Source organism: Ursus americanus, chromosome 2, assembly GCF_024610735.1.
Source record: "Ursus americanus isolate L20-20 chromosome 2, mUrsAme1.1.p, whole genome shotgun sequence".
Lineage (NCBI taxonomy): Eukaryota > Metazoa > Chordata > Mammalia > Carnivora > Ursidae > Ursus > Ursus americanus.
The window spans coordinates 100223363-100237417 of NC_142128.1; the positions used below are offsets into that span (position 1 = coordinate 100223363).

Sequence of the window (14055 nt, forward strand, 5' to 3'; positions counted from 1 at the left end):
CTCCCTCTCCCACTCCCCCTGCTTGTGTTCCCTCTCTCGCGGTCTCTCTCTGCCAAATCAATAAAATCTTAAAAAAAAAAAGTTATTAGAGATAAAGAGGGGAGTTTTGTAATAATAAAATGGTCAATTCATTAGGACGACGTAACACAACCCTCAAAATACAAAGCAAAATTGATACAATTAAAGAAACAGACAATTGCACAATCATAACAGAAGATCTTTACCACCTCACAACAGCTGATAAGACACAAAAAATCTAGGCAGACACAGAAGATGTGAACAATAGTATTAATTATGTAACCTAAATGGTATTACAGAACAAATTCACCCAACATTTTGGAGTACATATTCTTTTCAAGCAAACGTGGAACGTTCCCCAGACAGACCATACATATACCAGGAGATATTAGGAGTCTCAGTAAAACTAAAAAGACTAAAATCATAAACATATTCTCTAACCTCGATGGAATTAAAGTACAAATCAGTAACAATATTTAGGGAACAAAACAGACATCTGCTCATCAGGCCATATGCTTCTAGATCATCAACCCGTGGGTCAAAGAAGAATTCACAAGGAAATGAGAAAATATTTACAACTGAACGATAATGAAAAGACAACATGTTTAAAATTCTGAGGTGCAGCTCAAGTGGTACTTAAAGAAAAACGTGCGACTTTAAATACTTCTATTAGAAAAAAGTCTAAGATCATGACCGATCTTAAGCTAAAGAGAAAAAGAGCAAAGCAAATCCACACTAAGTAGAAGAAAGTTAACGATAAAGAGCAGAAATCAATGAAACTGAAAAAGGTGAGAAAAATTAACAAAGCCAAGAGCTGGTTCTTTGAAAATCAGATCAGCAAAACTCATGAACTCCTCGCAAGACTGATCAGGGAAAGGGGGAGACAGAAACCACCAGTCCCGGGACGAGAAAGCAGTAACCACCGCAGCTCCTACACATGTGAAAAGAACGAGGAGGGACTCCGATGAGTAACACGGGCTCTGTATGCTGCACAGATTACATACTGTGTTCTTACAGTGAAGCTAAGGAAATCGTTATTAAAATCATGAGAGAAAATATACGGACAGTACGGTACTGTTATTGATTGAAAAAAAAATCCACATGTAAGTGGACCCGTGCTTTTCTGACCTGTGAGGTTCAAGGGTCAACTGTGTAACTAAATGACACAAGATGAAACCAAAATCTGAATCGCTCTGTATTTATTAAACTAAATGTTATAAAAAATCATCCCACGAAGAACACTGCAGGCCCAGATGATTTCACACATTAATTTTATACATACAGTTTAACGAAAAAAGAGGATGGTCAGAATTAGGTCATTAAAAAGTCAGCTTTAATATCAACAGGAATAACGGCCAGGAGTCAACATTATTCAGGTTACAAACGCCAGACTATGAAGAAATAGGAAACCAGCTCCGATGAAATTCACTTCTTCTTCCCCTTCAAAGGTTTGGCGAATAGGGCCGGGTCGATCTGGTCCCTTGCCAGGCCCCTGATGGAGAAGAGCCTGGCCGCACGCTCCTGCAAGGTGCCCCCACATTTCAGTCCCAGGGCCATGAGTTCACACTTGAGCTTGTCCAAACCCAGCGCCTCCAGCTCTGCCGTGGAGCTGAAGGCCAGCAAATCCAGAGCTTGCTGACCAGTATCCTAAGGGGGGAAAAAGGGAAAATATTCAAAACAGACTCCTCCCAGTCATGAGGGGCATCTGGGGCTGCCTTTGGCTCAGGTCATGATCCCAGAGTCCTGGGATCGAGCCCACGTCGGGCTCCCCGCTCAGCGGGTAAGTCATAGCCCCTAAGTGCTCATACGGGCCATCCACTCCAATTCAGATATTAAAATGTGATTGACGTGTGGCTTAGAACGGATAAAATAGAGAACCAGGGATGCCACCTAGTGGCAAAATGATACACATTCCAGAGTTTAAAAGAAAAAAACCAAAGGACTTTTTGGGGCGCAGAGGCAAGCTTCACCCTCATCTGTACTTCTGGTTATGAAACAAACCTTCCCACTTAGCAGCCGAGGGGGAAAGCATGTTTTCATGTTACGGAATTACTGAGGAACTGTGGCCATGAAGCTGCCCTGGCTCCCGACGTGGACCCCCAAACTACTTACCGTATTTCCTGACTGGCTTCGCTCCAGTCTGGCAGCGGGCTCGCTTGCCCCCGCCTCTCCAGGCGCAGCCTCGGCAGCTCTGTCCCCATCGGCCACCTCCTCCGCCTCTGGCTCTGTCTCCGAGGTCAGTCCAGCCCCTGCGGTCTCCTCTCCTGCAGGCTCTTTGCCCTCTGCCCCACGCCCCTCCTCCCGGCTCTTCTCGGGTTCTGTGGCCATTGTCCTGTTCACAAGCCCCTCAGCAGAGATCTGTCCCGATTCAGCACACACGTCTGCGGAGACAGCACACCCAGAGGCCGTCCCTGGGGCCGGCAGTGGCTCAGGGGAGTGAGAGGCTGCGCTGGCCACGCCCAGCCCCGGACAGCAGCGGGGAGACCCAGCTGCTGACTCCGCGCCACCAAGGCCGCTGTCTACAGCATGTGAGCTCATGCCTGAAGTACTAGGAGCTTCTTCCCGGTCATCGTCTGAGGTCTCCGAGCTGGACTCCTCCGCTGTCTCCAGCCCTTCCATGCCCAACCTGCCAGGAGCAATAGGAAGGTACAGCTTCTCTGCTGGACAGAGTTACAGTCTGTCCGGGGAACAGACTGTCAGGGTCAAAGTATGTGCTTGCGTGAGATGGACAGTAGCTAAGTTTCACAGAAAGATATTCAGAAGTATAAACAGAGGGGAAAAAATTCAGTGAGCCTAGAATCAACCATCCCAAAGATCCAAGAGGGAATCCTCTTTAAAGTTGTGAATCTCTTTTTTTTTTAAGATGTTATTTATTTATTTGAGAAAAAGCACAAGCAGAGGGAGGAGCAGAGGGAGAGAGAGAAACAGACTTCCCGCTGAGCAGGGAGCCAATGCAGGGCTCGATCTCAGGACCCTGAGACCATGACCTGAGCCGAAGGCAAACGCTTAACCCACTGAGCCACCCCAGCGCCCCTAAATAGTTGTGAATCTCGTAAAACAAAACTGATTTTGCCTAAAGCTTTTGTTTCTATCTTGTACAAAACTCAACGGTGAGAAACGTAGATAAAATATCAAACAGTTAAAAGAAAATCCTATGTTTTATTCATAATTGCCCCAAACTGGAAACTACCCAAACTATCAACGGAACGGATAAACAGATGCAATAATCCATGGCAACAAAAAGGAACGTACCACTGATACATATGATACCAGCCGTAGATTTCAAAAGCATTGTGCTAAGTGAGAGACTCCAGACACAGAGGGCTGCACAACATCCTCGAAAAGACAGAACGGTCAGAACAAACACCACACCAGGCATCGGCGCTTGCCGGGGGTGGGGGCAGGGGAGCGGGAATTAACCACAAAGGGGCACATGGGGAATTTTTAGGGAAATGGAAATATTCTATATCTTGGTTATGTGACTGTATTTCTCAAAACTCATAGATCTATTCAATGAAAAAGTATGAATTTTAGTGCACGTAAATTCCATCTCAACAAACCTGATTCAACCCCCCCCCCCAACCCCACACAATCCCACTACCTTTACTTTCAAGAACACTTAATTCCTGGGGCGCCTGGGTGGCTCAGTCAAACGTCTGCCTTCAGCTCACATCATGATCCCAGGGTCCTGGGATCGAGCCCTACATCAGGCTTCCTGCTCTGCCCCAACCCCTACTTGTGTTCTCTCTCTCTCTGTCAAATAAATAAATAAAATCCTAAAGAAAAAACAAACAAACAGGGGCGCCTGGGTGGCACAGCGGTTAAGCGTCTGCCTTCGGCTCAGGGCGTGATCCCGGCGATCTGGGATCGAGCCCCACATCAGGCTCTTCTGCTATGAGCCTGCTTCTTCCTCTCCCTCTCCCCCTGCTTGTGTTCCCTCTCTCGCTGGCTGTCTCTATCTCTGTCGAATAAATAAATAAAATTAAAAAAAAAAAAAAAAGAAAAGAAAAAACAAACAAAGAACACTGAAGATTCTATGCTGGACTCACGTAGTTCCATGATCTTTAATTAATAATTATCTTTCTACCCCCAAAGCAGAGGCCAGCAAGGAAGCAAGATGCGTCTGGATGTCATTTTCTAGAACTTGGCCCAAGGAAACTGAGCTAGTGACCTGAAGACCCATGGGAAGGGCAGGAGCACCACCAGCAGGATGGACAAGAAAAGTCGCCATTGTGCTTTTCAGCTGCACGTGCAAAAGTGGTCAAAGCGAGCTCTGGCGGTGGCCACAGACCTCAGTAACGACTGTGAAAAACCACAGAGAAAACAGAACAATCTGGAAAGTACAGCCATGGCTTCCACCCAGAATTTCTGAAAGTTAACTCTTTCAACACCAAACAGTAATTCAAGTATAAAGTGATTCTCATGTGATCTTTCACTAAGGAAAAATCGTCCGTTAGCTTCCATTCCCAGCACGCAAGGCAGAAACCACAAGGAGTGTGCTCGGTGTGACAGCCGTGGACACCTGAGAACTGGAAGACTCTGGAAATTTCCGAGTTCCCATCAAACCTAACTTTAAAAAGCGTTTACGCCAGATAGGCAAGAGGAAACGCTGTCAGGCCGCACAGATCTCGTTGGAATGAAACTGAAGCGTAACTTACCAAAAGCACTTCCTTTTCCCCGCGCGGGCTCCTCCGTCTGTTTCTGATTGGTTGGGTCTTTTCCGACTCTCACCGATTTCGGCGGAAACCATCTTGCTGGAGGCAGCCTGCATACCTAACCGGAAATGTTCCCAACTCAGTTATGCCATCAGAAGTGAGTATAACTGAAGACATTATAAACAGTACGGACGACAAAAGCTGCCATGTTGCAATCTAAAGCTCGAGTTTTAAATTTCTTAACATACCAAAATTTAATACGGCTAAACTGAGATTCGACTCAAGCTCAGACAGGTTTAAAGGACCGTGCATTCTGGCTCTGGAACCGCGTTCTGAAAACCCCAAAGGCCAGTCTGCAGCTCTGAGACGGACAGGTGCGTCCCCGGCCTCCCCAGACCTGATGGTCCATCCCCTGTACCTGCTGCTTGTACAGCATTACATCACAACCTTCTGATTGAAAAGATTCCTTCCTACTCAACAGAACCCACGAGAGCCCTAACATAATGCTTTGGATGCTAAAAAAAAGTTAATCATTCTCACTAAAAACCATTAAAAAACGGACCTAAAACTAGAAGCAAGGATGTTGAGGTCTAAAGACTTCCTGAGGACTTGGCATACCCCACCAAGCACAAGTGTTCTTACCTGGGGCCCGTGGGCCCCCGGAATTCAGAAGTCAAATACATCACATATCATGGGTGTACTCTTTATTTCTAGGGTTTAAGGCATACTGTTTATTCCTATTATTACTTTGAAAGATTTTACTTATTTTAGAGAGCGCACCTGTGCACAGGGGGCAGAGCACAGGGAGAGGGACAAGCAGACTCCCCACTGAGCACGGGGCCCAATCTGACGACGCTGAGATCATGACCTGAGCCGAAATCAAGAGTTGGATGCTTAACCAACTGAGCCACCCCAGGCACCCCCATTCTGTTTCTTATCGAGGGGAGAGGTTCCATGGCTTTTATCTGATTCTCAGTCTGTAACCCACAAGGACTCCAGCACTGCCCTCTGTGCACAGCGGGGACGGCGTGGCTTCAGCTAGGGGCCCTCCTTCTCACCTTTGAGGACAGAGTCCTCCAGGCGCTCGGCCATCTCATGGCACTGCTGCTGGTACGCGGGGCTGGTGAAGCAGTGCCTGGGCTCGGCGAGTTTCCGCTGCAGCCGCTCCAGGCGCTTCTGCTCCTTCTCGGCCTCCCGCTCAGCCTGCTGTTTCACCCACTCAGCCATCCTGGGACAGGGGAGAGAGACGGGGCTGACCGGACGGATCCCACACACTCTTGTTTCTACGTGAAAAGCCCCCCATCCCCGGAAGAATCCACACTGTCCTGTGCCTGCCCCGGGCTTACCACTAGCACGCTGTGAGGGACCCCCTAAAACCCCACAGGAATTATTCAACTACAGAAAGAGCTAAGTCCGGTAACAACGAGTGACCACGCTAATCCCTGAAGGCTACCGTTCGATACGCATGGCATGTGGACAACCACGACTGGCAGGAACGTGCGTTGCTGTCTTCAAAGAAGTTAACACAGTGGGCAGCTTACGCTTTCTCATGGTTGACATCTCGTAGCCTCCTCCCGCTGAGGTCCCGGCAAGCTTCTCGGTTGGTTGTCTTCTCAATCTGGGCACCAAGCGCTCGGAGCATAGATCCAAACCCTGGGCAAGTGTATTTGGAGAACGCAGGTTTAAAGAAGGGTTCAAGGATGGACAAACACCAAATTTGTGAAAATGCTAGTATATCATGAGATTAAAAATGATCTCTTTGGGGCATCTGGGTGGCTCAGTCGGTTAAGCATCCAACGCTTAGTTTCGGCTCAGGGTCGTGAGATCACGCCCCGCATCGGGCTCCACGCTCAGTGAGGAGTCTGCTAAAGCTTCTCTCTCTTTCTCCCTCTGCCCTTGCTTGTGCTCGCACTCTCTCTCTCTAAACGAAATAAATAAAACTTTTTTTTTTTTTTAAGATTTTGTTTACTAGATAGAAAGCGACCACAAGTGGGGGAGCAGCAGGCAGAGGGAGAGGGAGAAGCAGGCTCCTTGCTGAGCAGGGAGCCCAAAATGGGGCTCGATCCCAGGACCCTGGGACCATGACCTGAGCCAAAGACAGGCACTTAACAACTAAGCCACCCAGGTGCCCCAATAAATAAATCTTGAACAAAACAAACAAACAAAAAAGATCTTTTTTTTTTTTTTTTTAAGAAAGAATATCAAGATTCTGCCCAGGCATCAAAGGTAAAAATATTGATAAACCTGATTCAACCTCGTGCCTTTTGCCCTTCCTCTTATATTTCTGAAATACCATATCTGCGCCATTTGGATATATTTTTTTAAGATTTATTTGAGAGAAAAAGTGCAAGTGAAAGAGAGAGTAGGAATGGGAAGGGGCAGAGGGAGAGGGAAGAACAGACTCCCAGCTGGGCAGGGAGCTCAGTGTGAGGTTCAATCCCAGCACCCTGGGATCATGACCTGAGCCGAAGGCAGATGCTTATTCAACTGAGCCACCCAGGCACCCCCCACACTGGGATATTTTAGAGGGCTTTACCCAGTGCCACAGATCCCAAGATTCCCAGATCAATAACTTAAAAATTTTTATGGTGAGATTTCGCAGTGAGTTTCAAAGGAAACGCAATTGTAAGTTGTCCCTGGCTGATACAATAAGCTTCATTCTTAGCGATACAATTTCAAACAGCAGGATGATTATAATGTGAGATGCCAGTGAGCTCCCTGACAACCAAACCAAATCACTGCGGATGTTGAGAAAGCTTCAGGACAACATGTTAGCGCATCAGGAAAAATACCCAGAACTGCCCATAATCCGTTCCTGCTCTTTTAGTTTCTCTTCTCCATTCTTAGATGTGTTCGTACAGCAACGACCTGAATCTACCCCAATCTGTAAACGGCTACATTCCTCAGGCTGACTTTAGGCCTCCCTTGGAACTTCAATGACCAGACAAAATCTTGCTAAAAAGCAGAAGGAGATTTAACTGGTTTGTTTGTTTTTTTAAGATTTTATTTATTTATTTGAGAGACAGACAGCCAGCGAGAGAGGGAATATAAGCAGGGGGAGTGAAAGAGGAAGAAGCAGGCTCCCAGCAGAAGAGCCTGATGCAGGGTTCGATCCCAGGACTCTGGGATCACGCCCTGAGCCGAAGGCAGACACTCAACGACTGAGCCCCCCAGGCGCCCTAGATTTAACTGTTTTAACACTCTTTCTTCAGAAAACTGGACACACGATCGTCTCTCTTCATCCAATCTCCCCCAAAGGTTTGGAATCTAATTGCCTAAGAGCTACCCTGCTGGCGAGGGTAGAAATTATAATCGGACAATATATTCCTCAAAAATAACAAAAGAGAAACCATACTCAAGACTAGGAAAGTGAATAAAGGAGTTCATAAGGCAGAACAAGACCGGCACACCCCAGAGGCCTGCCCAGGGCTAGAGACTGCAGCTGTGACACAAAGAAGCAGCCACCATGCGTGTCCTACCTCCTTTTCCTCCACGGAGCCTGGGTTCCAAACTATACACGGCGCCGAGCCGCACTCCGTCACTGGCGTCCACGAGGCATCCATTGCACTTCACAAAGAAGCGTTCCACTGGAACATCCTAGAGACAAGTTTGGGGTTTTTCAATGAGACAACACAAGTTTCCTGTAGGGAGGGACCCAGCCCATTATGTTTTCATTAAGCAGATAGTGTGTGTTCCATCAGTATTTATTGACCTGAAAATCTAAAGAAAAAGTCACTTCCTAGGATTTATTCGGGGTATGACTGTTTCCTAATGCCTTGTCATAATACGCACAAGACCTTTTTGTCTTTTGGGTGAAAATAAGAACCGTTCTCTTCTTCTCTGATAGGAAATCAGAGTCAAGGTGGAAAATTATACGGGGCTCAGACCCAGTAACTCTGCCAGGCCCTTTTTCTCTTCACTTTTTTTTTAAACTGGTAATATCAAGTTGCACGAGTTTAAAAGTCCCAATACACACTCTGAAGAGTGTGGCTAAGGACAAGCAGGGGAGGGAAGGAGACGACAGTACGGTCTGCCTACACCGACAGCAGCTGTCGCAGGTGGAGGGCCGGCTGCTCTTCTGCCCTGTCCCTGAGTTACAGCAGAGGCCCAAGTACCCCCAAACCCACTCTGTAGACTGCAAACTTTCTCAGAGCAAGTGATGAAGAGAACATATAAAAGGAGACCCACATACCAACAGAAAGGAAAAACACACAACTGGTATCTTCCCAAAGTGGACACAATGAACATTCGTTCCGGACCACATCCCACGGCCATTTCAGGGGGACCCGTCTGTTCATTCAACAAATACTAACCAAGTCCCTACTATTTGCCAGGTACTTTCAAGTGCTAGGATACTGTAGTGAATAATACAATGAATACAGACCCTGCCTCAAGGGAGCTTACGTTCTAGTGGGGAAAGACAGAGGACGAACAAACGAATGCTATCTGATGGCCACTGGTGATCAGCAGGCTGAAGGGGACAGCGTGTGCAGATGGCTGTGCTGGCCATCTATCTAACATACACAGTTAGTCAAGAAAAGCCTCTCTGATCAAGTGTCACTTTAGCAGAGAAGGAAAGAAAGGGAGAGAACAAGCCACCTGGCTATCTGGGGGAACAGCATTCCAGAGGCAAAGGTGGGGATCAGGAACATGCCCAGAGTATTCGTGGAACAGCAACACGGACAATTTAGCTAGAAGACGTCTGCCAAAGGGGAATGAGAAGGCCTTAAAAGCCCCTGTAAGAACTTTAGGTTTCACTCTGAATAAAGCCACTACAGGGTTTGGAACAGATTGAGAGCAGAGTTATATTCTTAAAGGATCACTCTAGCTGTTAAATTGGAAATAAAGACTACAGAAAAAGAGACATCAGCTATTGTGACAACCCAGGTGAGCAATGAAGGCCATCTGTATCGGGGGTAGTGGCAGAAAGGGATGAGAAACAGAGGGGGGGTGTCCCCCGAAGGCTCTGGAGACAGGCAGTGAGAGTCACAGAGCAACGAGAGAGGAGTCCAAACATTTGGTGTGACTAACAGGAAACAGAGTTGCCATTTGTTAAGAGTGAGAACCATGTTTGGGGAAGAGTACCAGTCTCATTTTGGATGTGTTTGTTTGAGAGGCCTAATAAGACCTCTTTGGAGATGCTGAGGAACCTGGTGGGTACACACGTCTGCAGTCTGGGGACAAGGTCTGAGCTGGAGATTTCCATGTGGAAGACATCAGCACGCCTAGAGAATGGAAGAAGTGCCCTGCATGAGGGAGGAGGCACAGGAACAAAGATCAGAAGACCCAGTCGCAGCCACTCCAAGGTTTAGAGATCAGAGAGACGAGAGGCAGCAGCAAGAGGAACCGGAGGGAGGCTAGTAAGGTGGATGTGTGGACCAGTGAGCAAAGCATGCCAAGGAGTGAACGTTGGAGTGTGCCCACAGACGCCGACAGGCCGAGAGAGAGGAGGACTGGAACCCGATCATCGGGTATGGCACGCATGACAGGAGCTGGTCTGCTGGAGCGACGGCAACAAAAGCCTGACTGGAGGACGTTCTAAAGGAGAAGTTTTCTGTTCAAGGATATTTCTACAAAGAAAACTAGAGAAAAGGAGGTGACAGCTGAGAGGGATGGGGCTCAAGTTTGAGCACTGGTAGGAATGATCCAGGAAAACGGGAAGACACTGGGAAATGCAGCAGAGAGAGAACCAATGCCAAATAAGGTAAGAGGAGAGAGGGTATGGTGCCAAGTGGAAGCTAATTACAACTCATCCGTAAAATAACGACCGTTCATCCACAGTAACGGAAAAAGAGAAGGCAGAATGTATAGCAACGAGGTAGGGGCACTGCTGTGAGGATGAGAAAGGTCTCTCCTGACTGCCCGTACTTTCTCACTGAATCCAAAGCATGGGCCTCGAGATGGGAGAAGTACTAGAGATTTAAAGAGAGAAGAGGTCAGAGAGTCGTGTAGGAGAGTGAGAACAATGCAGTCGGCACTGTTTCCCAAGCCTTTTCACACATGGTGTACAGAGAACACATCCAGCGACACGGGGAAATGAGCAAAGCTGCTGAGGCACCCCCAGATTCTGCCCCACTGCCCGAGAGCTGCAGGAATCAGGATCTCCGCAGTCCCCCAACCCAGTGGAGGCCTACTCTGGCCTGGGGATATACAGCAGAAGTGCCACGCATCACGAGGGTTGGTGTTCGTGAACTTACAGTCAGACTGATTTGTGTGATTAGTTTCCCCGCCACCGTCACTGCCCAGATGGCAGGCAGAAGAGGTGGATTTAAGTTGACCGGACTTTTCCCAGGCAAACATGCTAGCAGGAGAGAGAAGCAAAGGAGCTCATGTTATATGCAGTGATGTGATTAACAAGAAGGACTATTCTTATCTGTAAAATATTGTCCACTTTTAAGAGTTGTACAGATTAAATGAGGTATGTAATATACCTCATCTTTGTTCTATGTTTATGAATGAAAAGCTACTTTAGTTTCTCTTAATATTTTCTATGTCTAGTGGGTATATATTTCTAAAATTCTAAACAACTTTAAAAGACATTAATGTGAAGACAGAAAGATTATATACACTGTACTTCGTTTCCAAACAGAACTGCTTATTAAACAAGACAACTGAGCAACAAAATTGCATTTTCTACTTAAGATTCTTGTCAATAATCACCAGTAGGAAAAAAGGACAAAGGAAACTTAAAATCAATTTAAGGGTCTTTGACCATTTGTGTTTTACAAAGTACTTCAAACACAAAGTATTGTGCGTCTTAGCCCAATCAGCCTAAGGCCACCAGAAACAAACGTGTAGTTCACCAAAGTCAAATTTATTGACTCACTGCAAACAAGGTGGGGGGGTGGGGGGTACGGACTGTGCACAAGAGGAATCATGGGGTGTCTCACCACCAACAAAAAACAACTATTATAGGATTTGAGGCAAGGGTGGAGTTTAGGTGAAATTTAAATGAAAGTGTTTGGAGGGACTCAAAACAAACCAGAGCTGTGTGTAAAAGGGGCAACATCAGGTCTAGACTGTGAAGTAAATTGGATCCAGACCCATTTCCTTGGAAACCACAAAGTTAAGATAAACATGGAATGTTGTGTTCAAAACTCCTACTCTGAAGGTCTGCACCTGGCTGGAAATCAAGAGTGCGTTCTCTGTATCAAAGTGACTCAGAGTCTCAAGGCAAGAGTGGGATGCTTCATTCTCACTGATAACATTTCAAACAGCAAGTGTCTTGAAGTCTATAATTTCCCAGATCAAGGTTTCTTAGTGAATCTGAAAGCAACAGACTTCCAAGGGAGTCATTATGACATTTTACAACTGTACCGTGTCCTCCGGAGAAATACCGTTTCCTATCAACTCTGCAGCTCACTTTATCTGTGTCTGTTATCCTAGCCTGAAGAACAGCAGGAGGGATTTTTACTTTTTCGGTGGACATGAACACTGACCTCATCCTGTGTCAGAACAATTTTGTTTCAAAAAGCACAGATGTGAACTTGAGCTATTTTAATTTCTTCCAGTGTCTCATCAAATGCCCTTTTTTAAGTTTCTTGTTTCTGTTCACGTATGTTATGGTCCTTTTTTTTTTTTTTTAAGATTTTATTTATTTATTCGACAGAGATAGAGACAGCCAGCGAGAGAGGGAACACAAGCAGGGGGAGTGGGAGAGGAAGAAGCAGGCTCCCAGAGGAGGAGCCTGATGTGGGGCTCGATCCCACAACGCCGGGATCACGCCCTGAGCCGAAGGCAGATGCTTAACCGCTGTGCCACCCAGGTGCCCCTATGGTCCTATTTCTTGAGCACCTGAAAGAATCACCCATTTATATTTCTTCCTTCCTATTTAAAATTGTGTTTTCCAATACTTCTCATAATTAAGATCCTATTTTTGGTCATTTTGGATCAACTGTCATGAGATATAAAAGTTATTTTCAGAGATATTAAAATCCATCTATTTTTTAAGGTATTTCCCCACACGGATGGTCAAAAACAGTTCTGACAGTTCTTAGACTCGGCTGTAGTGTAGAAAGACAAATGGCGAGGCTGTAAAACCACATTATTTGCAAAAACACGTTGCTTTTTCACGGAACCAGTCCAAATAAACAAAGATTTGGTTTTGACTGCAGTGTTAACATGTGTTGAGCTTACAAATAACAGAAGAAACAGCCTAGGGAAACACGGATGAAGTGAGGTTATAAGAAAAACAGACTACTAGATCAAAGACCAAAATTAAAATTAGATTCGGGGAGACCACCAAATCCTTCAGATAACTAAACAGGTTTAATGTCTCACAGCTGGGAGAAACTCGCTTGCTTGATAATTCCGTTAACCACACATGTAACTTTAAAAGTCCGTGACAGTTTTTCAAAAATAAGCATGGACAAATGTGACCATCAGAGGATCAGTGAAAACATCTAAAAGACAGACTCCCAAGAACCCACGCCCTCCACAGGACACGTGTGTGAGTGCTCGTCCCCCGATCAGAGACCAGATGAACCCACTGCCCTCCCCAACCATCCTCCGGCCTCGGTCTGGATATGAAAATACTCCTCTACTTGGAGCTAACAGGGCTGTGCAGTGGATAACATGCACATCATAGAAGCACAGGATGAATGCAACGGAAACGTAAGGAAATGCGCCCTAAAAGTCATCTGGACCAACTGCCTCATTTGGGCACGATGAAACAACGCCAAAGGTTTCGGTTCGTCCACACGGAGGGCGGAACTAAGCGCCTGTGAGCCGAGGGGTTGTTCTCCCTTCTGTAGGGACACAAAACCACCGCCACCCCAAAGCAAAAGCAAAGCAAGGCCTCAGCATCAGTCTGAAGCATTTTCAAACTGGGGTGCCCTCAGCCTCAAAAACTGAAAACCCCAAGGAACAGACGCGCCCCCGACCCACCCTCTCCTCGCCCAATCCTGCCCCCAGTCCGCCTAACTCCCCTTCCTTCCAGGAAGCGAGAACCTCACCCGATCTTGGCAGTGTCGGTGGATCACATCTCGTACGGAGCACCGGGCCGAGGCACACCGCACCGCCTCGCACCCGAAGCCGGGGCCGCGAACCCACACCAGCGGTACAGCCTTCGCCATTTCAGCTACCTCCCGGCCCTCCAGCTCCCGGGGACAGAGCGCCGCCACCGGCCCGGCGCGTCTTGATGGCGTCACGGGGCCTTCCGCGCCCCGCCCCCACATCGTCCGCTAGCCCCTCCCCTCCCCTGGGGCAAGTCACGTGAGCCGGACCTCCGCTCCGCGCTGGTGGGGGAGGGGAACAGGAAGGGCCTGGAGGAGGCCGATAAGGCTGTGGAGCGCAAGGGCCAGGCGTTGCTAGGAGACGTTGCTGGGGCGGGGCTCGGGGGACTATGTATAAAAGGCTGGCGCGGGGTCAGGTTTCGAGCGTT

At 47.2% G+C, this 14055-nt stretch overlaps 1 protein-coding gene across 1 annotated transcript; it reads right to left on the reverse strand.

Moving 5' to 3' along the window:
- Positions 1-201: 201 nt before the first annotated feature.
- On the reverse strand, positions 202-13813 carry SDE2 (spliceosome associated SDE2). The gene is made up of 7 exons (XM_045796763.2): positions 13628-13813; positions 8153-8270; positions 6215-6326; positions 5732-5901; positions 4677-4791; positions 2131-2644; positions 202-1665 (listed from the first exon to the last, which is right to left on the reverse strand). Exons 1-7 carry the CDS (start codon positions 13745-13747, stop codon positions 1444-1446), a joined length of 1371 nt encoding a protein of 456 aa, XP_045652719.1. The 5' UTR covers positions 13748-13813; the 3' UTR covers positions 202-1443.
- Between the last annotated feature and the right edge of the window lie 242 nt (positions 13814-14055).

Excerpts from the sequence above, each read along its gene's own strand:
- SDE2 (XM_045796763.2), bottom strand. The coding sequence starts at position 13,747 with ATGGCGAAGGCTGTACCGCTGGTGTGGGTTCGCGGCCCCGGCTTCGGG. Across the intron at positions 8,271-13,627 it reads ACCGACACTGCCAAGATCGG|GATGTTCCAGTGGAACGCTT; the intron begins GTGAGGTTCTCG and ends ACTTGTCTCTAG. Across the intron at positions 4,792-5,731 it reads GGAGGACTCTGTCCTCAAAG|GTATGCAGGCTGCCTCCAGC; the intron begins GTGAGAAGGAGG and ends ATTTCCGGTTAG.